Source organism: Symphalangus syndactylus, chromosome 14 (genome assembly GCF_028878055.3).
Source record: "Symphalangus syndactylus isolate Jambi chromosome 14, NHGRI_mSymSyn1-v2.1_pri, whole genome shotgun sequence".
In the NCBI taxonomy this organism is placed as follows: Eukaryota; Metazoa; Chordata; class Mammalia; order Primates; family Hylobatidae; genus Symphalangus; species Symphalangus syndactylus.
The window spans coordinates 54,129,682-54,151,708 of NC_072436.2; the positions used below are offsets into that span (position 1 = coordinate 54,129,682).

General features: G+C 42.3%; 1 protein-coding gene across 1 annotated transcript in view; it reads right to left on the minus strand.

Annotated features, from left to right (window-relative positions):
- Nucleotides 1-22,027, minus strand: part of LOC134732334 (uncharacterized) — a 57,835-nt gene that overhangs the window by 20,521 nt on the left and 15,287 nt on the right. The window contains exon 3 of the mRNA XM_063616516.1: nt 7,642-7,770. Within this exon, the coding sequence (XP_063472586.1) occupies nt 7,642-7,770 (129 nt within the window). The remainder of the gene's footprint in view (nt 1-7,641; nt 7,771-22,027) is intronic.

Genomic DNA, 22,027 nt, shown 5'->3' on the forward strand with positions numbered 1-22,027 from the left:
ATTAGCCAGGCATGGTGGTGCACGCCTGTAATCCCAGCTACTCGGGAGGCTGAGGCAGGGGAATTGCTTGAACCCGGGAGGCGGAGGTTGTGGTTAGCCAAGATCACGCCATTGCACTCCAGCCTGGGCAACAAGAGCAAGATTCCGTCTCAAATAAATAAATAAGAAGTTATTGTTAAGTTATTGTTAAGAATTTTACTTCTAATTTGAAATCATTTTCTAAAATTACCCTTGCTAAACTAAAAAAAAAAAAAAAAAGAGACAGCAAGAAGGGACTTAGGTTAGAGAGAAAGAAACAGGCTAAGATAGAAGTATTTTAAACTAAAATACTTACCCAAAGATATCACATATGTAAAGTTTACAAACCAGGTGAGTAATTCCTTAGCAAAGGCAGAATATTTCTGTTAGGGACAAAACGCCCCAAAAAATCTTCTTGGTACTGCCGACACTTCCCCCAAACCGCTCAGTGCTGCCCACTCCTCCCACTTATGCTCTGCAACTCTTCCTGCCACCCACCCTTCCCCCGAGCCCCGTTACATTTCTTTTATTTTATTTTATTTTATTTTATTTTATTTTTTTTTTTTTTATTATACTTTAGGGTTTTAGGGTACAAGTGCACAATGTGCAGGTTTGTTACATATGTATCCATGTGCCATGTTGATTTCCTGCACCCATTAACTCGTCATTTAGCATTAGGTGTATCTCCTAATGCTGTCCCTCCCCCCTCCGCCCACCCCACAACAGTCCCCGGAGCGTGATGTTCCCCTTCCTGTGTCCATGAGTTCTCATTGTTCAATTCCCACCTATGAGTGAGAACATGCGGTGTTTGGTTTTTTGTCCTTGCGATAGTTTACTGAGAATGATGTTTTCCAGTTTTATCCATGTTCCTACAAAGGACACGAACTCATCATTTTTTATGGCTGCATAGTATTCCATGGTGTATATGTGCCACATTTTCTTAATCCAGTTTATCGTTGTTGGACATTTGGGTTGGTTCCAACTCTTTGCTATTGTGAATAGTGCCGCAATAAACATACGTGTGCATGTGTCTTTATAGCAGCATGATTTATAGTCCTTTGGGTATATACCCAGTAATGGGATGGCTGGGTCAAATGGTATTTCTAGTTCTAGATCCCTGAGGAATCGCCACACTGAATTCCACAATGGTTGAACTAGTTTACAGTCCCACCAACAGTGTAAAAGTGTTCCTATTTCTCCACATCCTCTCCAGCACCTGTTGTTTCCTGATTTTTTAATGATGGCCATTCTAACTGGTGTGAGATGGTATCTCACTGTGGTTTTGATTTGCATTTCTCTGATGGCCAGTGATGAGGAGCATTTCTTCATGTGTTTTTTGGCTGCATAAATGTCTTCTTTTGAGAAGTGTCTGTTCATGTCCTCTGCCCACTTTTTGATGGGGTTGTTTGTTTTCTTCTTGTAAATTTGTTTGAGTTCATTGTAGATTCTGGATATTAGCCCTTTGTCAGATGAGTAGGTTGCAAAAATTTTCTCCCATTGTGTAGGTTGCCTGTTCACTCTGATGATAGTTTCTTTTGCTGTGCAGAAGCTCTTTAGTTTAATGAGATCCCATTTGTCGATTTTGGCTTTTGTTGCCATTGCTTTTGGTGTTTTAGACATGAAGTCCTTGCCCACGCCTATGTCCTGAATGGTATTGCCTAGGTTTTCTTGTAGGATTTTAATGGTTTTAGGTCTAACATATAAGTCTTTAATTCATATCACCACCGATCCCACAGAAATACAATCTACCATCAGAGAATACTACAAACACCTCTATGCAAATAAACTAGAAAATCTAGAAGAAATGGATAAATTCCTCGACAAATACACCCTCCCAAGACTAAACCAGGAAGAAGTTGAATCTCTGAATAGACCAATAACAGGTTCTGAAATTGTGGCAATAATCAATAGCTTACCAACCAAAAAGAGTCCAGGACCTGATGGATTCACAGCTGAATTCTACCACTGGTACAAGGAGGAACTGGTACCATTACTTCTGAAACTATTCCAATCGATAGAAAAAGAGGGAATCCTCCCTAACACATTTTATGAAGCCAGCATCGTCCTGATACCAAAACCTGGCAGCGACATAACCAAAAAAGAGAATTTCAGACCAATATCCTTGATGAACATTGATGCAAAAATCCTCAATAAAATACTGGCAAACCGAATCCAGCAGCACATCAAAAAGCTTATCCACCATGATCAAGTGGGCTTCATCCCTGGGATGCAAGGCTGGTTCAACATACACAAATCAATAAATGTAATCCAGCATATAAACAGAACCAAAGACAAAAACCACATGATTATCTCAATAGCTGCAGAAAAGGCCTTTGACAAAATTCAACAACCCTTCATGCTAAAAACTCTCAATAAATTAGGTATTGATGGGACGTATCTCAAAATAATAAGAGCTATCTATGACAAACCCACAGCCAATATCATACTGAATGGGCAAAAACTGGAAGCATTCCCTCTGAAAACTGGCACAAGACAGGGATGCCCTCTCTCACCGCTCCTATTCAACATAGTGCTGGAAGTTCTGGCCAGAGCAATCAGGCAGGAGAAGGAAATAAAGGGTATTCAATTAGGAAAAGAGGAAGTCAAATTGTCCCTGTTTGCAGATGACATGATTGTATATCTAGAAAACCCCATTGTCTCAGCCCAAAATCTCCTTAAGCTGATTAGCAACTTCAGCAAAGTCTCAGGATACAAAATTAATGTACAAAAATCACAAGCATTCTTGTACACCAATAACAGACAAACAGAGAGCCAAATCATGAGTGAACTCCCATTCACAATTGCTTCAAAGAGAATAAAATACCTAGGAATCCAACTTACAAGGGATGTGAAGGACCTCTTCAAGGAGAACTACAAACCACTGCTCAATGAAATAAAAGAGGATACAAACAAATGGAAGAACATTCCATGCTCATGGGTTGGAAGAATCAATATCGTGAAAATGGCCATACTGCCCAAGGTAATTTATAGATTCAATGCCATCCCCATCAAGCTACCAATGACTTTCTTCACAGAATTGGAAAAAACTACTTTAAAGTTCATATGGAACCAAAAAAGAGCCCGCATCGCCAAGTCAATCCTAAGCCAAAAGAACAAAGCTGGAGGCATCACGCTACCTGACTTTAAACTATACTACAAGGCTACAGTAACCAAAACAGCATGGTACTGGTACCACAACAGAGACATAGATCAATGGAACAGAACAGAGCCCTCAGAAATGATGCCGCATAGCTACAACTATCTGATCTTTGACAAACCTGACAAAAACAAGAAATGGGGAAAGGATTCCCTATTTAATAAATGGTGCTGGGAAAACTGGCTAGCCATATGTAGAAAGCTGCAACTGGATCCCTTCCTTACACCTTATACAAAAATTAATTCAAGATGGATTAAAGACTTATATGTTAGGCCCCGTTACATTTCTAAGCCCTTTTCTAGGTGCCGTGGTGAAACCAGCAGACTTCACCTACCAGGCCTTGCTGCAATAAGCAAACCCTAATTACAAGTCATCAGACCGCACAGGGGGAGGTCGTGGGAAGCATAAACCAACTTTACCTACACCCTCCTGTAAATGCTACCATAAACGTCACAAGGTGATATGTGGCAAAATTAACCAGCAAACAACCCTGGGATGCGGCCATGCCAAAGAACTCCCCCCAACTCCCCTCCCCACTATAAACCCCTCATTTTGTAAGCTCAGGTCTGCTCCTCTGACTGTTAAGAGGGCAGCCGGCATGTTAATAAAGGCTTGCCTGAACTTGGATCTCTCTCTGTCTTGTCCTTTCTCTCTCGTCTGACCTTACCTTCCATTTTGAGGCACATAGTAGACACTCAAGTAATTTTTGAAAGATTGGATGAATTTGAAAATATTTATAGAATTCACAGGAACAGATGTCTCTCTAAACTTGCCTAAATTACTACATGAAGCAGTCAGTATGAAATTTGCGTTTAGTGATGGATGTGAATCCAAAAGTATCTGAGACAGATCTCAATCAATTTAGAATATTTATTTTGCCAAGGTTAAGGGGCATGCCCATGACAGAGCCTCAGGAGGTCCTGACGACATGTGTCCAGGGTAGTCAAGGTGCGGCTTGCTTTTATACATGTTAGGGAGACAGGAGACGTCGATCAATATGTCTAAGATGTACATTGGTTTGGTCCGGTAAGGGGAGGGGGGTGTAGATAAGAGACAAAGGTAGAAAAGAGACAAAAGGTTGCATTGTTTTGAGTCCTTGATCAGCCTTTCAATGAATACATAATTTAGTCTGGCTCAGTGAATCTGCATTTTTACATAAACAATAAGGCAGAGGAAGCAATCAAATATGCGTTTGTCTCAGGTGAGCAGAGGGATGACTTTTGTCCCACACCTGTGAAGATAAGCTCTCAGTTTACGTTGCCAGGGTGAAATTCAAGAGAACTGTTTTAGGGTAAAGATCTTAAGGCCTACAAGGAATTTTCTTGTGGACAAATTGTGAGGAAAGTGTGTAGCTTTTTTTTTTTAATCTTTGTAGCTATATTACTTAGGAATAAGATGAGAGGCAGGTTTGCCTGATGCAGTTTCTGGCTTGACTTTTCCCTTGGCTTTGTGATTTTGGGGTCTTGAGATTTCTTTTCCTTTCACATGAGCAAGTTTTGCTCACAAGATAGCAAGCAGCCACTTTGGAGGTGCAGAGTGACTTTTTAAAATAAATTAACCGGCCGGGCACAGTGGCTCACGCCTGTAATCCCAGCACTTTGGGAGGCCAAGGCGGGTGGATCACCTGAGGTTAGGAGTTCAAGACCAGCCTGGCCAACATGGTAAAACCCTGTCTCTACTAAAAATACAACAATTAGCTGGGCGTGGTGGTGGGTGCCTGTAATCCCAGCTACTCAGGAGGCTGAGGCAGGAGAATCGCTTGAACCCAGGAGGCAGAGGTTGCAGTGAGCCAAGATCATGCCACTGCACACCAGCCTGGGCGACAGAGAGAGATGCTGTCTATAAATAAATTAATTAACTAATTAATTTAATTAAATAAATCAACTGAACAAAATGTGGGTGTTGTCTGATAATGGGAGTAGGCTAAGTCGCAAGTGCAGTCTGAGAGCCATTGAAGCCAAAAGTGGCCTTCAACTGGTTTAAGCCACTTGGGGAAGGAGGTGAGATAGTGAGTATTAGCTGAAGAGGGCTCCACGCTGGGGCACATAAGCCTTCATCTTTGCCTCCCAGCAGAGAAAAAAATTGTTCCATTGTTGCTTTTCAAAGAGGTGAGTGTTTCTCCACCCTGTGCCCCGACAACACACACCATCTCCAGAAGTCCCGAGAACATGCCTCTGGAAGTCTATTCTATTCCCATAACTATCTAACACAAAGGTATCTGAAGCTTCTGCGTGGGCCTCCCTCTTCCTGCCATCCTAACTAATTGTCATTTCTCAAGTGTTTCAACATTTCAACTTACAAGAGTATCGGGAAATCTAAACATGCTCATTTCTTTGTTCCCTTCCTGTCCCAGCTTCCATTTGGGACAGTCTTCCTTTTCACTGTGTGACTATTGTCTTTGACTCACTTGGGTCACCCTGATCCCCTAGCCTTCTTAATTATCTTCCCCTTGTAGCTTGGGGCCAACCATCCCCACCCCGGCTCAATCCCTGCTGGCAGCAGGGGCAGAAATATTCCACACCTACCTGAGTTTACACAGTCACTTTCTACACAAGGAGCAGAAACCGAATCCAGGGCCCGCCCCATCCCTCTCCAAGTGTATGGGCTGAATTGTGCTCTTCCAAAAAAGATGTGTTGAAGTTCTGGCCCTCAGTACTGCAGAATGTGACTTTATTTGAAGAGTGTCACTGCAGATATAATTAGTTAAGATGAAGTCATACTGGAGTAGGGTAGGTTCCTAATCCAATATGATAATGTCCTTATTTTTAAAACCATCATGCAAAGATATAGACACACAGGGAAAGCAGTATGGGATGACAAAGGCAGAGATGGAAGCGATGCAGCTGCAAGCCGAGGAACAGCACTGATGCTGGTGACTCCTAGAAGCCAGGAAGAGGCAAGGAAGGACTCCCCTCCAGGCTTCAGAGGCAGCAGGCTTTGCTGACACTTTGATCTCAGACTCCCAGCCTCCAGGACTGCGAGGCAACACAGTTCTATCTTCAGCCACACAGTTGGTGGTGCTTTGTTACAGCAGCCTAGGAAAGTGATACTTTGCATGTGATGGTGAATTTTAGGTGTCAACTTAGCTGGATTAAGGAATACCTAGAGAACTAGGAAGGCATTATTTCTGGGTGTGTTTGTGAGGATGTCTCCAGGAGACTGGAATGTGAGTTGATAGGCTGAATGAGGAAGATCTCCCCTCAATGTAAGTGGGCACCATCCAATCAGCTGCGGCCCAGAAAGAACAAAAAAGTCACAGGAAAGGTGATTTCCTCTCACTCTCCTGGAGCAGGACACCCTTCTTTTCTTGCCCATGGACACCAGAACTCCAGGGATCTCCAGCTTTGGGACTCCAGGACCTACACCAGAGGCTCCCTGGGTTCTCAGGTCCTTGGCCTTGGACTGAGAGTTACACCATCTGCTTCCCTTGTTCTGAGGCCTGTGGACTTGGATTGGGCCAGGCTACTGGCATCCCAGTGTCTCCAGTTTGCAGACAGCCTGTTGTGGGACTTCTCAGCCTTCACAATCACATAAGCCAATTTCCCTAATAAAATCCCTCCTCTATATCTGTCTACCTACTCTATCTATCTATCTATCATCTATCTATCTATCTATTATCTATCTATCTATCTATCTATCTATCTATCTATCTATCTATCATCTATCTATCTATCTATCATCTATCATCTATCTAACCATCTCTCTATCTAATCATCTATGTGTCTAGCCTTTTGGTTCTGTCTCTCTGGAGAATCTTGACTAAGACACTGGGTGGCTCTCATTTGCACTTGATAGTAATCTCCTTCAAGAAGCCAGTCAAAGTTAGGAGATACTTCTTCTCAGGCCTCTGAGCCCAAGCTAAGCCATCATATCCCCTGTGACCTGCACGTATACATCCAGATGGTCTGAAGTAACTGAAGAATCACAAAAGAAGTGAAAATGGCCTGTTCCTGCCTTAACTGATGACATTATCTTGTGAAATTCCTTCTCCTGGCTCATCCTGGCTCAAAAGCTCCCCTACTGAGCACCCTGTGACCCCCACCCCTGCCCACCAGAGAACAACCCCCTTTGACTATAATTTTCCTTTACCTACCCAAATCCTATAAAACTGCCCCACCCCTATCTCCCTTCCCTGACTCTCTTTTTGGACTTAGCCCGCTGCACCCAGGTGAAATAAACAGCCTTGTTGCTCACACAAAGCCTGTTTGGTGGCCTCTTCACATGGACGTGAGTGAAGCTCCTATGATGTCTTATATTTATCCTGTGTTTGGTAAAATGAGATTTCTAAAATAACCAATTTCTTAGATATTATTATTAAAAAAACATTTTTTTTTCTTTTCTGGTGTTCTTCCCAAGTAAATAATCCGTCCTGATATGGTCAGTGAGATGATAGGATGGTGGGGGGTGGTGGAGATTACCAGCAAGATTCTTCCCAAGTGACTTAAAACAAGATTTTTATTTCTCACCTTCCATGAGGCAAGAATCTGGGAGTCCCTCAGCTGGGTGGTTCCAGTCCAGAATTTCTACTGTAGATACAGTCAAAGTGTCAGCTGGGGCTGCAGTCATCTGAAGGCATGGATTCCAAAGCATGGTCCCTAGGGGAACACAGAGGACCAAAGCATAGACATGTATTTGGGGACATGAGGTTTGAAGAATGAGGCTCACCCCACCAACAACCCTGCTAGATTAGAAAATTTCCCAACAAGTGAGGAGGGAAAGGACGAAGGGGGAGGAAGTGAGAGCAGAGGATGGAGGGTTTCTAAAAGAGAAGCTGCAATTGGCTTTCCTGGAGGAGTCCTGGGTAATGTGGGAAGACCTTGGGGCAGTTTGAAACACTTTGTAAGAGGACTTCATAAGTATTTAATCTTCACAAATCTCTGTAAATATTATTATTTACAAATGCGCAAACTGAGGCTTAGGGAGGTTAAATAACTTGCACAAAGACACTCCCCGGATAAGCAGGTGTGGTAGCCAGCCTCCAAGATGACCTCCAATGAGTCCTACCCCCAGTATTTCTGCCCTTCCATAGTCCCAGCCCCCTACATTGAATCAGGATCAGTCTATGTGACCAAGGGAATATGGCAGAGGTGATGGTATATTGCTTCTGAGGCTAGGCCATAAACGATATGTGGCTTCTGCCTTCTGTCTCTCAGAGTGCTTGCTTAGGGCGAAGTTAGCCGCTGTGTCATGAGGACACTCACACTGTCTATGAAGAGGCCCATATGGCGAGAAACTGAAGCCTCCTGCCAACAGCCAAGTGGGTGAACCATGTTAGGTGTGAATCCTCCAACCTCAGTCAAGCCTTCAGATAACTCAGCATCAGCTGACATCTTGACTGCAACCACATGAGAAATTCTCAACTGGAACCTCCCAGCTAAGTCACCCCTAAATTCCTGCCTCACTGAAAATGAAATAAGAAATAATTGTGTTATTATGAATCATGTTGAGGTAATCAGCTGCATAGCAATAGAGAACTAGCACAGCAGGGTTCAAACAGAAGCTTGTCTGACCCCTGGGTGATGCCATCAGTTTCCCACAAGCCCTTCTGTCTTCTACCTTTTCTCTTATCAATAATAAATGGAGAATACATTAATACTTAAAAACCAAAATGCAAATGTTATTAAATGTTCAGGCAGAAATTTAAAGGAGAGAAGAAAGATTCTAGCAACCACTGAAAGCAAACATGGCAAGAACAGAGGGCATGGCTGGGGCAGAAGGTGTTCAAGCCACAAACTGTAATGAGTGCAAACTCTAGGCCCAGCATGGGAGCTAGGCAGAGGCTTGGCCCTGGAGAGGTACAGACATACAAAAAGGCACCTGGCCTCAGGGACCCTACGGACTAGCCAGAGACAGTCTCTTTTTTCTGGTGTGACTGGTGGTCACGTACAAGTTGAGGAAAAGCAGGAAAGGAGGAGACTGACGGGTCCTAGGAACACAGCAGGGGACATACATTCAAAATGGGGACATTTGGTCCTTTTCATTCTGGAAGCATCCAGTTATCAACCTTAAGAGACAGCATAATCTGCGCCTAGCTGTGGGTGAGTAGCACCCTGAGGTGTGGCCATTGCTGGAACCCGCTGGGAGCTGCCCGAGTCACCTTAAGGTGCCCGTGTTCAAACAGTGTCGAATTAATATCTTCTGAGCTCTTGTTTGCAAGGCACTGTGTCGGGCATTGCAGACTCCACCCTTAAGAGGTCAAAAGCGTGAGACAAACACACAAAGAATTAAGATCCAAGAAAAATATTCTGTGTCCATGAAGTTAATGACAAGATCCAATGGCTAAAGCTTGGCCAGCAGTGCTCAGTGGGCAGCTGGGAGATTGTGGCCTGGGGTCTGACAAGGGCAGCAGCAATGGCTGCTGGAGTAAAGGGGCTCTGGAAATTGGAAACTCGTTGACTGGTTTGTCAGTACAGTGGTATCAAGGGAATATATATACATTTACAGGCAGGAGCTAGGACTACCAAGACACTGATGGAAACAGTAGGCCCCAAATCTGAAAGTTCCAGGTCAAAGCAAGAAGCATAGAGGAACAAAGTTGAAAGTCCAGTTGAGCATAAAAAATGGGTTTGGGCAGTGAGAGCCAGGAGAGCAGGAGTTTGAGGCTGGTTTGGCAGAGCAGAGGAGCGAGATGAGGTGTCAGAGTAATAGTCCTGCTCCCTAGGGAGTAGTACCTGATCTAAAAAGATGGTGAAGAATTTCCCAGAGGTAGACAGAAAGTTCATATCTGGTTGGGGAATCAGGAAAGGCCTGTGGGGCTTTGAAGGATAAGCAGGGTTTTGAGCAGCAGAGTTGGTTATCAGGGAAGAGAAGGAATCATGGTGGAAGAGTCAGAATGAGCAACGGCACAGATGTGGGACAAATGCAAGGCATGCTTGGTGAACAGCTTAGACCAGTTGCATGCAGCAGGGGTGGAGGGGAGAGGATGCTGCCAAATCTCAGAGGGAAGGGAATTTGCCTGGCTCTTTAACCTGATTCCTTCCCTTTCATTTTGGCTTCATGGAGTAGAGGGATTTGAATGGCAGGCTATAGCATTTAAGTATTGTTCTGCAGACAATGAGAAGAAAATAGGTGTGTTGGAAAGTTGAGGGCGGAGCTCATTTCTGAGGCAAAGAATTGGCATTCAATTCAATAGAAAATGAGCTGTCAAGTGTCACAGAACACTGTTTTCCTCCCCAGTTGGATTGTTTCCTATTTAATTCCTAAACCCACCCTGAAATTTCAGCCTTTCAAAAGTTGATGCTGCTCCAGGGAAGGCAGGTAAGCCCCACGCTGCTGCAGCTCTGTCTGCCTGCATCTGTCTGCTCCATGCTCACAGCAGGACCATTCTTCAGCCCCAGCTGAAATATCATACGCCATTTTTTCACATTTTTACATTCCTCCTTTTGGGAAGCATCTTACATTCATGTCAAATGACACTTACCAGCACTCAGACAGAGAAGTATACTGCGAGGGGGTTGTCATTGCCTGCATATATGCAAGTTTAGCCATGTGTGACTGTATTGGATGATTTGACTGTCACTTCAGTTGAGCTATTTGCATTGGTAGCACCAGGTAAGACTGAATTTAAACTTGAATTCAGGTCCCTAATCCTAATCTTAAATGACTATTAAAAGATTATGTATGATGCAGGCTGGATGCGGTGGCTCATGCCTGTAGTTCCAGCTATTTGGGAGGCTGAGGTGGGAGGGTCACTTGAGCCCAGAAGTTCAAGGCTGCAGTGAGCTGTGATCATGCCACTGCACTCCAGCCTGGGCGACAGAGTGAGACCCTGTCTCTAAAAACATAAAAAGATTATATGTGATACAGAACTGAAACTAAAAATAATGCAGAATGCAAAAGACTCTGAGGGTAAGCCTGTGGTTTTTAAATGTGGCATAAAGAGGACCATTTCCCTCTTCTCTGAGAAATCACCCAAAAGTGAGAAGGAGAATAAGAAACAGGAACAGAACTCTGTCTTGAAAGAAATTAAGAGACATCTGAACCCTGAACCAAAATAGAAGAGCAAGGACTTCCAAATACAGTGAAGGTCAAGCAGGCATGTGGGAAGATAATGAGAGAGGATGCCCACAGTTGGAACCATCAGTCAAACCAGGAAAGCCTAGTTCCTCAAAGTAAGGGACACTCCCTGAGTAGCAAAGCCAATGGCCCCTTTTTGGGCCAATAGGAACAGTCTACAGGTTTGTGGCTGGAGACTCCCTAGGCTGGTTAAATCCATAGTCTGAACAACTAAGAAAGGCAGGACTGAGTGAGAAAAAACACAGACAAGCTAGGCTGGCATTCTGATGGTGAGGCAGCATGGTGCAAACTGTCTTACCCTGCTTATGGTGTCTGGGAAAAATAGAGGATAAAAGAACTTTCTCACATACACACACAGTCATCTTTAGCCGGGAACATAGCACTAGCCCCTCTTCAATCTAAGCCTCTAGGAAGAATTCACCTCTTTACAAAATATTTTTTCTTTAAAGTCGTAGGATCTAAACAAAGATACCACAATAAAGGAAAAGATGAAAGTAGCAGTTGAGAAGTGGCATGAAAAACCCTCACCAAAAAAGCCATTGCCATGAAACAGAAGAAAAGTTGACCAAATGCAGTGCCAGAAATTTAAAAAAGCAATTAATGAAGCATTTAGTCTTCTCAAAGGAGAGCATGAAACACAAATTCGAGAGTCCAGGAAAGACATGGCAAGGCACAGAGACAGATGAAACGTGAGTTGGCACAGCATGGAAAAGCAGGGAGATAAAAAGTGAAACCATTTCAGAAACACAGGCTGGGCGCAGTGGCTCATGCCTGCAGACCAAGCTACTTGGGAGGCTGAGGTGGAAAGATCACTTGAGCCCGGAAGTGAAGCAACACACAAGAGAAGAAACTGAGTTGGAAGCACAGTAAGATAAAAGGGAGAGAGAATTGAGAAAGGTGAGCAAAGTGAAATTAAAATGACCAGAGAGTTTAAAATGATTACAGAGGATATCTTCAGTTACGATGGGCTAGTTAGTACCAGACCAGCTTTCCCCATGAGAATACCACCAGATTGGGCCCAGGACAGGGAATTAAGGAATGGGAAAATAAGTTAGTTGAAAATACCTAAATTGAAGTCCTGAAACGAAAAACAAAGAATAGAAAATATAAAAAGGGCATAAGAGACATCTGGGACATGGTGAAAAAGTCTGACATGCATGGAATTGAAGTCCCAGAAAAAAAGAGGAGCAAATGTGATTGTAGATAATCTGGCTTGTAATTGTCCAAAAGTGATAGAAGATATCAAGTCACAGGTTAAAGAATCCTCCCAGTATACACATAATGAAAACCACACCCAGGCACATCATAAAAAGGATAAAGGGCAAATTTTAAGGACATTTTTAAAATAGAAAAGGGAATAAAAACACATTACATTCAAAGATACAATGACACTTCTAGTTAACTTTCAACAGAAGTTGTGAAAGCCCAAAGAAATGCATTGTCATCTTTCAAGTCCTGAAAGAAGACAACTGCCAACCTGAAATTCTCTTCCCAGAGAAAACAGGATTCAAAAGCTGCAGAGATGGTCATTTTCAAAAATTCAAACAAACAAAAAAATCAAGAAACCTGAGAGACTGTATTACCAGCAGAGTCCACTAATAGAGAACTAAAGAGGTTTTCTTTAAGCAGGTAGAGATTGATCTTAGCTGGAGGTGCAAGAAGGAATGAAGAGAACCAGCAGAAACATGAGGATAAATCTAAGTCAATACTGAGTTTTAGATAGTATTTTTTATTGAGGATCTTATATGTTCAATTAAAACACAGCAATAGTACAAAAGGCAAGAAGAAGGTAATAAAATTAAAGTGTTCTGGTCCGGTGTGGTGACTCATGCCTATAATCCCAGCACTTTGGAAGGCTGAGGTGGGAGGATCCCGTGAGCCCAGTTTAACACCAGCCTGGGCAACATAGCAAGACCTTGTCTTTACCAAAAGTCTAAAAAATTAGCAAGATGCAGTGATGTGCATCTGTAGTCCCAACTTCCCTGGGGTGGAGTGGGGCATTGGTGGGAGGATTGCTTGAGCCCAGGAGGTGGAGGCTGTAGTTAACTGTGATTGTGCCACTGCACTCTAGCCCCAGTGACAGACTGAGACCCTGTCTCCAAAACCACATATAATAAAGCATTCTAAGGTCCTTGCACTGTCTGAAAAGTGGTGAAAGCATTAATTTAAGGGAGACTCACAAAGTAAGAAATGCATTTTGCAATCTCTAAGGCAAGCGAATAATAAGAGAATATGTAACTAATAATAAAGGAAGGGGCATGAAATGGAATAACAAAAACACAACCAAAAAAACATTGTTAATCTAAAAGAAGTCAAGAAAGGATAAATATTAAAAAACAATGAAAATATAGAACAAACAGAAAAATGGATAAGATGGTTGATTTAAACCCAGATATAGAAGTAATTATATTAATGTAAATGAACTAAGTAATTAAAAACCAAAAACATTGTCAGACTCAATTAAAACGAGCCAAAAACTATGCTGCTTAAAAGAAATATTTTAAATATAGAAACTATGAAAGGTTGAAATTAACAGGATAGAAAAAATATAACCAAAAGTAAATTGTGTAGCTATGCTATATCAGACAAAGTAGACTTTAAGATAAGAACTATTATTAGAGATAAAGAACATTTTATAATAATAAAAGAGTCAATTTAACAAGAAAATGTGATTATTCTAAATAATCCAGAAGTCAACATAGAAATCACAATGGAAATTATGAAATATTTTAAATGATAATAAAAATAGACAATGTATGGTATTCAGCTAATGCCATACTTAGAGGTAACTTTATGGCATTAAATGCATTTATAATGGGAGAAAAAGGCTGAAAAGCAATTACCTAAGTAACTATTTCAAGAAACCTAGAAGATAATCATCAAATTAAAAACACAAAAGAAATAGAAAGAAGAAAATAATGAACGAAAATCAATGTAATAAAAAACAAACATATAATACTGAAAAATCAAAGAAGCCTAAAATTAGTTTTCAGACTAATAAAATTGATAATCTCCTACCTGAACCAATAAAGAAAAATAGAGAAAAAGCATAAAACACCAATATACAGTTATAAAGATCCTAAAGACAATAAGAGAAGGCAATATAAATAACTTGATACCAATAAACTTAGACATTTAGATGAAATGAGCAAATTCCTCGAAAAGCACTATTTTCCAAAATAGTCACAATGAGGAATAAAAAATATAAGTCCTTCTATATTTATTAGGTAGAAATGAATATATAATTTAAAATCTGTCACAAAGAATACGCCAAGCTCTGATGGCACCAATAGAAAATTTCTCCCAACATCCCACGATATTATGTAAACCTTTACAGAGAAAAGACAAAAAGATTAAGAGGCCAGCACAACATAAATTTTATCACAACCTGAAACTTCAGTTAAAAAGTTTGTTGTTGTTGTTTGAGACGCAGTCTCGCTCTGTCGCCCAGACTGGAGTACAGTGACGTGACCTCTGCTCACTGCAACCTCTGCCTCCCAGGTTCAAACAATTCTCCTGCCTCAGCCTTCTTGAGTAGCTGGGATTACAGGTGCCCACTACGATGCCCGGCTCATTTTTGTATTTTTAGTTGAGGCAGGATTTCACCATGCTGGTCAGGCTGGTCTTAAACTCCTGACCTCAGGTGATCTGCCCACCTTGGCCTCCCAAAGTGCTGGGATTACAGACGTGAGCCACCGCATCAGGCCAAAAAGTTTACTTTAAAAAGAATCCACTAGAACAGCAATCCCCAACCTTTATGGCACCAGGGACTGGATTCGTGGAAAACAATTTTTCTATGGATGGGAAGGCTGCGGGGTGGTTTCAGGATGAAACTGTTCCACCTCAGATCATCAGGCATTAGTTAGATTCTCATAAGGCACGTACAACCTAGATCCTTCTCATACACAGTTCACAATACGGTTTGTGCTCCTTTGAGAATCTAATGCCACCGCTAATCTGACAGGAGGCAGAGCTGGGGCGGTAATACTCCTTGCTCACCCACCTCCTGCTGCATGGCCCAGTTCCACGGCCCAGGGACTGGGGACCCCTAGTCTATCCTGTTGGAAAGTCTCTAGTTATATAATTACAAGTTTGTTGGATGCTTCTGACTGGTTGAGCTTAAGTTCTGTTTTCCTCTAATACAAACATTTACAACAAATAGCTCAAGTTAAGTTTTGCTTTTTACAAATCAAGCAAGGTTGTGGTCATTTGTGAGGCCTGACTTATGGTTCTGTCTGCTCAGGGGTTCTTCAGTCCTGGTCTCCATTTTAATGGACTGTATCATTAGAGCCCGCCTGTATCCAATGACTGTACCTCTCCTCATGTAGAACCCTCTCTTATGAGGATAAGAATTTCTGTATAGCTTTGCATAAATGAAACCAAGGATGCAGGCTCTGAAGCAGATTTAAGAGATTTTCTAAGGCACTTTTGGTTCTGCTTGATTTTCACCTCTGGGCTAATTACGACACATTATCTGCTCATCAATTTCGATGCCGCTGCATAATAGATAGAGAGGATGTAGTGTGAGAAGATAGATTCTACATACCCACGCATACACACACAATTGAGGGGAGGATGAGGGGGAAAAGGATTTATGCATGTACAGGCATTTGTGCCTTCACCTGAAGCATGGATAAGAACTCAGGAGTTCTCATCAACATGGACTTCCCAGGCAGAGGAACTGAATATGCAAGGACGTGGAGGCATAAAGGTCAAGGCTTGTTGAAAAACTAAGCAGTCACTTGTGTTCCTCTCTCTGGTGAGGGGACATTAACTCATGATCCTGACAGAGGGATAGACTGCTGACATTTTCTCTTTGGTTCCTGGTGTTAAATCTAGTTAAATGGTTCCAATGGGCTAGGAGTGCAATTAACAAGCAGCAAGAGCACCCCAGGGGCACTGATTATGGAGTCCTCTTAGGGCAGCACTGCCCAACAGAACTTTCTGTGATCATGGAAATGTTCACCAGCTACACTGTCGAATATGATAGTCACTAGCCATATGTGACCATTTAGCATTTGTGGCCAGTGGGACTGAGGAAGTGAATTTTTTTTTGAGATGAAGTCTTACTCTGTTGGCCAGGCTGGAGTGTAGTGGTGCCATCTCGGTTCACTGCAACCTCTGCCTCCCGGGTTCAAGCAATTCTCCTGCCTCAGCCTCCTGAGTAGCTGGGACTACAAGCATGTGCCACCACGCCCGGCTAATTTGTGTTTTTTTAGTAGAGATGGAGTTTCACCATATTGGACAAGCTGGTCTCGAATTCCTGACCTCAGGTGACCCACCTGCCTCAGCCTCCCAAAGTGCTGGGATTACAGGTGTAAGCCACCACACCCAGCCAGGAAGTGAATTTGTAGTTTTAGTTAATTTAAATTTAACTAAGCTTGAATTTAAATAGGTACATGTGGCAATACATAACAGCAGCTCTGGGGACACCCTCCATGATCACAGCTGCTGGTCCTCCAGTCTGCTGTGGCAATTCCCCATAGGCTCTTCCCTTCTACCATTCATTAGCATTTCTTGAGCAATTACTATGGGTAGAGTTCTGAATTCGATGCTGATGGGAGTAAACAATGGAACAGGCATGGTCCCTGACTTCTAGGAGCTTGTGTCCTAGAGAGACAGAACTAAGGGAAGGCCACGCGGTGAGTGCAGTGGCCAGGGGGGCCCAGGGTTCTGGGACAGCACGAGGAGGGCTGCAGCCCTGTCTGTTGTTCAGGGTGGCTTCTCAGAAGGCAGTGGCGTGAGGCTGAGCTGGCATAGGGAATGGAGGTTGGGGAAAGGCCAAGTGGAGGAGGCGGCACCCTGCAGTTGTCATGGCAACACTGGGGCCCCGGCACTCACAGCCTGCCCCTGTGCTGCTATGTAATGAAGCCACCAAACTGTGGTAGGGAATTGCCATTCATGTAATTTATTTTTATACCTTATTTCCTCCCTGAAACAGTTGAGAATTGTAAGAGCAAACACACAGCACAACAGGATAAAAATAGCCCTTCGAGTGAAGGGAAAGCAAGGAGACCTGGTCAGATGAGCCCAGAGGGCTCCAGGGTAACTCCAGCCCTGGGGAGCCGTCAGATGCATTATTCACATGGAGACGGCCTGCCCACTGTGTCATCTGGGACCCCAGGCACTTGGCATCACAGCAGCCTGGTCTTGGGCAGTCCCAAAGATGGGAGTAATTTGAGGAAGCGGAACCATGGGGTCCTCTCAGTTTCATAAGTGCTGAAGGACATAGAACTGAACCCTTGACCTAGCACCCAGTGATGGGTGGAATCATGTTCCCCGGAAAAGATATGTTGACTGACATCCTAGCCCACTGTACAGTGTGAGCACTTTAACCTTATTTGGAAATGGGGTCTTTCCAGATGTAATCAAGTTGAAATGAAGTCAGTCATTCAGGTGGGCCCTAATCCAGTATGACTGGTATCCCTATAAAAAGGAGAAATTGGAACACAGAGACAGACATACAGAAAGAAGACGGCCACGTGAAGAGGGAGGATTGGGGCGGTGCATCTACAAGTCAAGGAACACCAACATCTGCTGGCAAACCAGTAGAAGCTAGGGCAAGGCAAGGAAAGGTCTTTTCCCGGCAGGTTCCAGAGGGAGGTGGCCCTGTCCACACCTTGATTCCGTCCTTTCAACCTCCAGAATTGTGAGATAATCATTTCTGTTCCTCGAAGCCACCTTGTTTGCAGTATTTTGTTACAGCAGCTCTGGGAGGCTCAGACACACCCTGATTCACAACTTGCTGCTTAAAAGGCTGTCAGAATGAGGGCTAGCTTGGGAACATGTGAGGGGCTGAGCCTGTGAGGTCAGGGGCCAAGGGGGACTGTATAGCAGAAGGTGCCCAGTGTGGGGAAAGGAGGAATATGTCAATGACAGGGATTGTTCCTAACTCTAGAAACCTTCTTCACCATTAATTTCACTTCTATTGTACCACAAGGAATGGCAGGAGACCACACACACAGAAATTTCAGTTCACTCACAGTCTTAGAAAGACTTCCCGTTTCCTGATCAGTGCTCTACTTGTTTCTGGGTTTTGGGCTGTTTTTTAAAGTTTCTGATGTCTTTGACTAACCATTTTTCTACATAGTCTATAACATTTTATTTTAACTTTATGTTAAAATACAAATAGCCAATTATAACTAATTTGTACCTTTCGTTCCATGTCAGAATCACAATGTTACTTGTCACATCTGACAGAGTTTAGACATGCCCCTAGGTGACTAGTCACTGAAAATGAAAAACTATTTAAAAGAATAATTTTTTTAAAAATGTAAGGAGAGGTGGGGTGGCAAGGCCAACTAGTTTAGTCTGCCTTAGTGTAGAGCAAAGCTCCAACACCCACTGTACAATTTTTGATTTCTAAAATTTGGTTACATAACAGCACCCCAATGTCAGTTGGTTTTTGGGTTTTTTGTATAATTTTTAGTGCTTCAGTTTCCTTACTAGCAAAGGAGCAATAATAATATCACTACCTCATAGGGTTGCTGAGGGCTTAGCGGTTAACTTGGCGCCATGCTTGGCACCTGGTTAGTGCTCCAGGACATCAGCATGGGTGTCTCCTCTACACTGTTCCTGACTCATGAAAACACTGCCAGTGCTTGACCCTCGCCAACGACCGCACTCTACCAGCTCCCTGCACATCCCATCCCAGTTTCAACAGCTTAAATGTTAAAATGTTCCTCCTTACTCTCAAGTCCATGAAATTCTGCTACTAGAAATTTAAAATTAAGAAGCGAGTCGGGCCAGGCGCAGTGGCTCACGCCTGTAATCCCAGCACTTTGGGAGGCGGAGGTGGGCAGATCATGAGGTCAGGAGATCGAGACCATCCTGGCTAACACGATGAAACCTCATCTCTACTAAAAATGCAAAAAATTAGCCAGGCGTGGTGGCGGGCGCCTGTAGTCTCAGCTACTCGGGAGGCTGAGGCAGAAGAATTGCTTGAACCCAGGAGGCAGAGCTTGCAGTGAGCCAAGATCATGCCACTGCACTCCAGCCTGGGCGACAGAGCGAGACCCTCTCTCAAAAAAAAAAAAAAAAAGAGGGAATGTCTTTGTAAGTAATACATGCATGTGTGATGGGGCATCAGATCAGCAACTTACTGTCAAATGGCCCTGGGAAAAAGTTCTTCATTGTATACTTGGAGAGAGTTTAATAAAAAGACTAAATCTTGTTAAGATGGCGGTACTCTCCAATTTGATCTGAAGAATCAGTGAAATCTCTATCAAAATCCTAACTGGTTTCTCTGAAGGAAACTAACAAGCTGATTCTAAAAATTGATATGGGAGAAGGAAGATTCTTTTCAACAGATAATGCTGGGAAACTAGATATCCGCCTGCAAAAAGAATGAGGCTGAATCCTTACCTCACAGTATATATAAAAATTAACTCAAAATGGATCAAAGCCATAAATCTAAGAGCTGAAACTCTAAAGCTCTTAGAAGAAACAGAAGGGTAAATCTTTATGACTTTGGCTTAGAAAAATGCTTTCTTAGCTATGACTCTAAAAGCACAAGCAACCAAAGAATATAAATTGGACTTAGCCAAAATTAAAACCTACTGTGCTTCGAAGGATACTACCAAGAAAGTGAAGAGACAACTTAGCAGCTTTTTAAATAATAGCCCCAAACTGGAATCAACCCACATGTCCTTTATGGGTAACTGGTTAAACAAACTGTGGTACATTCATACCATGGAATAGTATTCAGCAGTAAGAAGGAATAGACCACTGACACATACAATAACTTGAATGGACCTCAAGGGCACTATGCTGAGTGAAAAAAAGCCAACCTCAAAAGGTTATATACTGCATGATTCCTTTATATGACTTTTTTTTTTTTTTTTTTTTGAGACAGAGTCTCGCTCTGTCACCCAGGCTGGAGTGCAGAGGCATGATCTCGGCTCACTGCAACCTCTGCCTCCCAGGTTCAAGCCATTCTTGTGCCTCAGCTTCCCAAGTAGCTGTGATTACAGGCACACGCCACCATGCCCGGCTAATTTTTTGTGTGTTTTTGTTAGAAACAGGGCCTCACCATGTTGGCCAGGCTGGTCTCCAACTCCTGACCTCAGGTGATCCACCCACCTTGGCCTCCCAAAGTGCTGGGATTATAGGCATGAGCCATCGTGCCTGGCTGGTCCTTATTTAACTATATTTTTGGGAGTTATTTTCTTGGTGGTTGCCTTTGGGATACTATTAGCATCTTAATTTATCAAAATCAAATTGTATCGATACCAAATTAATTTCAATCATATTAAAAAACTTTGCTTATATATAGCTCTGTTCCCTCCCCTTCCTTTGTGCTCTGTGTGTCATGTGAATTATATCCTTATACATTGTGTACCTATCAACATAGTTTTATAATTATTGCTTTATTGCAATTGTCTTTTAAATCAGATAGGAGACGCTGGGCGCGGTGTCTCACGCCTACAATCCTAGCACTTTGGGAGGCTGAGGTGGGTGGATCACCTGAGGTCAAGAGTTCAAGACCGGCCTGGCCAACATGGTGAAACCTCATCTCTACTATAAATATAAAAATTAGCCAGGCGTGGTGGTAGGCACCTGTAATCTCAGCTACTCGGGAGGCTGAGGCAGGAGAATAGTTTGAACCCAGGAGGCGGAGGTTGCAGTGAGCAGATATCGTGCCATCACATCTCCAGCCTGGGCAACAGAGCAAAAACTCCATCTCAAAAAAAAATAATAGTAAATCAGATATGAGAAAAAATGTTACAAACGAAAAAAATTAATACTATTTTATGTTTACCTTTGTAATTACCTTTACTAGAGATCTTTATGTCTTCAAGTTACTATGTAATGTCTTTTTATTCAGTATGAAGGACTTCCTTTAGTATTTCTTGCATAGTGAGTTTGCTAGTTATAAATTTTCTCAGTTTTTTTTTACCTAGGAATGTGTTAATTTTGCTTTCTTTTTTGAAAAGATAGTTTGCTAGAGATGGGATTCCTTGTTGATAGTGCTTTTCTTTCAGGAACTTGAATATTTTATCCTACTGCTTTCTGGCTATGTGTGTTCTGATGAGAAATCAGCTGTTAGTATATATAATGAATTTCTTCTCTCTTGGCTCTTTCAAAATTCATTTTTTATCATTGGATATCAACAGTTTGACTGTGTTTCTAGATGTGCCTCTCTCTGAGTTTGTCTTACCTGAAGTATGTTGAGTTTCCTGGATACGTAAGTAATGTTTTTCGTTACATTTGTAAAGTTTTGAGCCATGATTTCTTAAAATATCATTTATTCTCCTTTTTCTGTCTCCTCTTCTTCTGGTACTCTGGAAGACTCTGGAAGTATCCATACATTTTTCTTCATTCCATTTTCTTTCTATTCCTCAGGTTGAATAATGTTAATTGGCCTATCTTCAAGATCACTGACTCTTTATTCTGCTTGCTCAAATCCTTGTGAATTTTCATTTCAGTTATTGTACTTTTCTGTTTGGTTCTTTTTATAGTTCTTAGAACATAATTAAAATAGCTGACTTAAAGTCTTTATTTAGTAATTCCAACACCTGGGCTGCTTCAGGAACAATTTCTGCTAAATACTGTTTTTCTTTGTATATGGGACGTATTTTCTTGGTTTTTTTTTTTTTTTGAACGTCTTACACTTTTTTGTTGAAAAGTGGACATTTAAAATAATATAATGTGGCAACTCTGAAAATCTGATTCTTTCCCCTCCCTAGGGTTTATTATTATTGCTATTTTTTTGCTGTTATTGTTTGATGGGGGTTTTTTAGCAGCTTTTTTGAATTGATTCTGTAAAGTCTGTATTCTTCATCATGAGTAGCCACTGAAGTTCTGCTTGTTTAGCTCAATGGTTGTGTAATAACT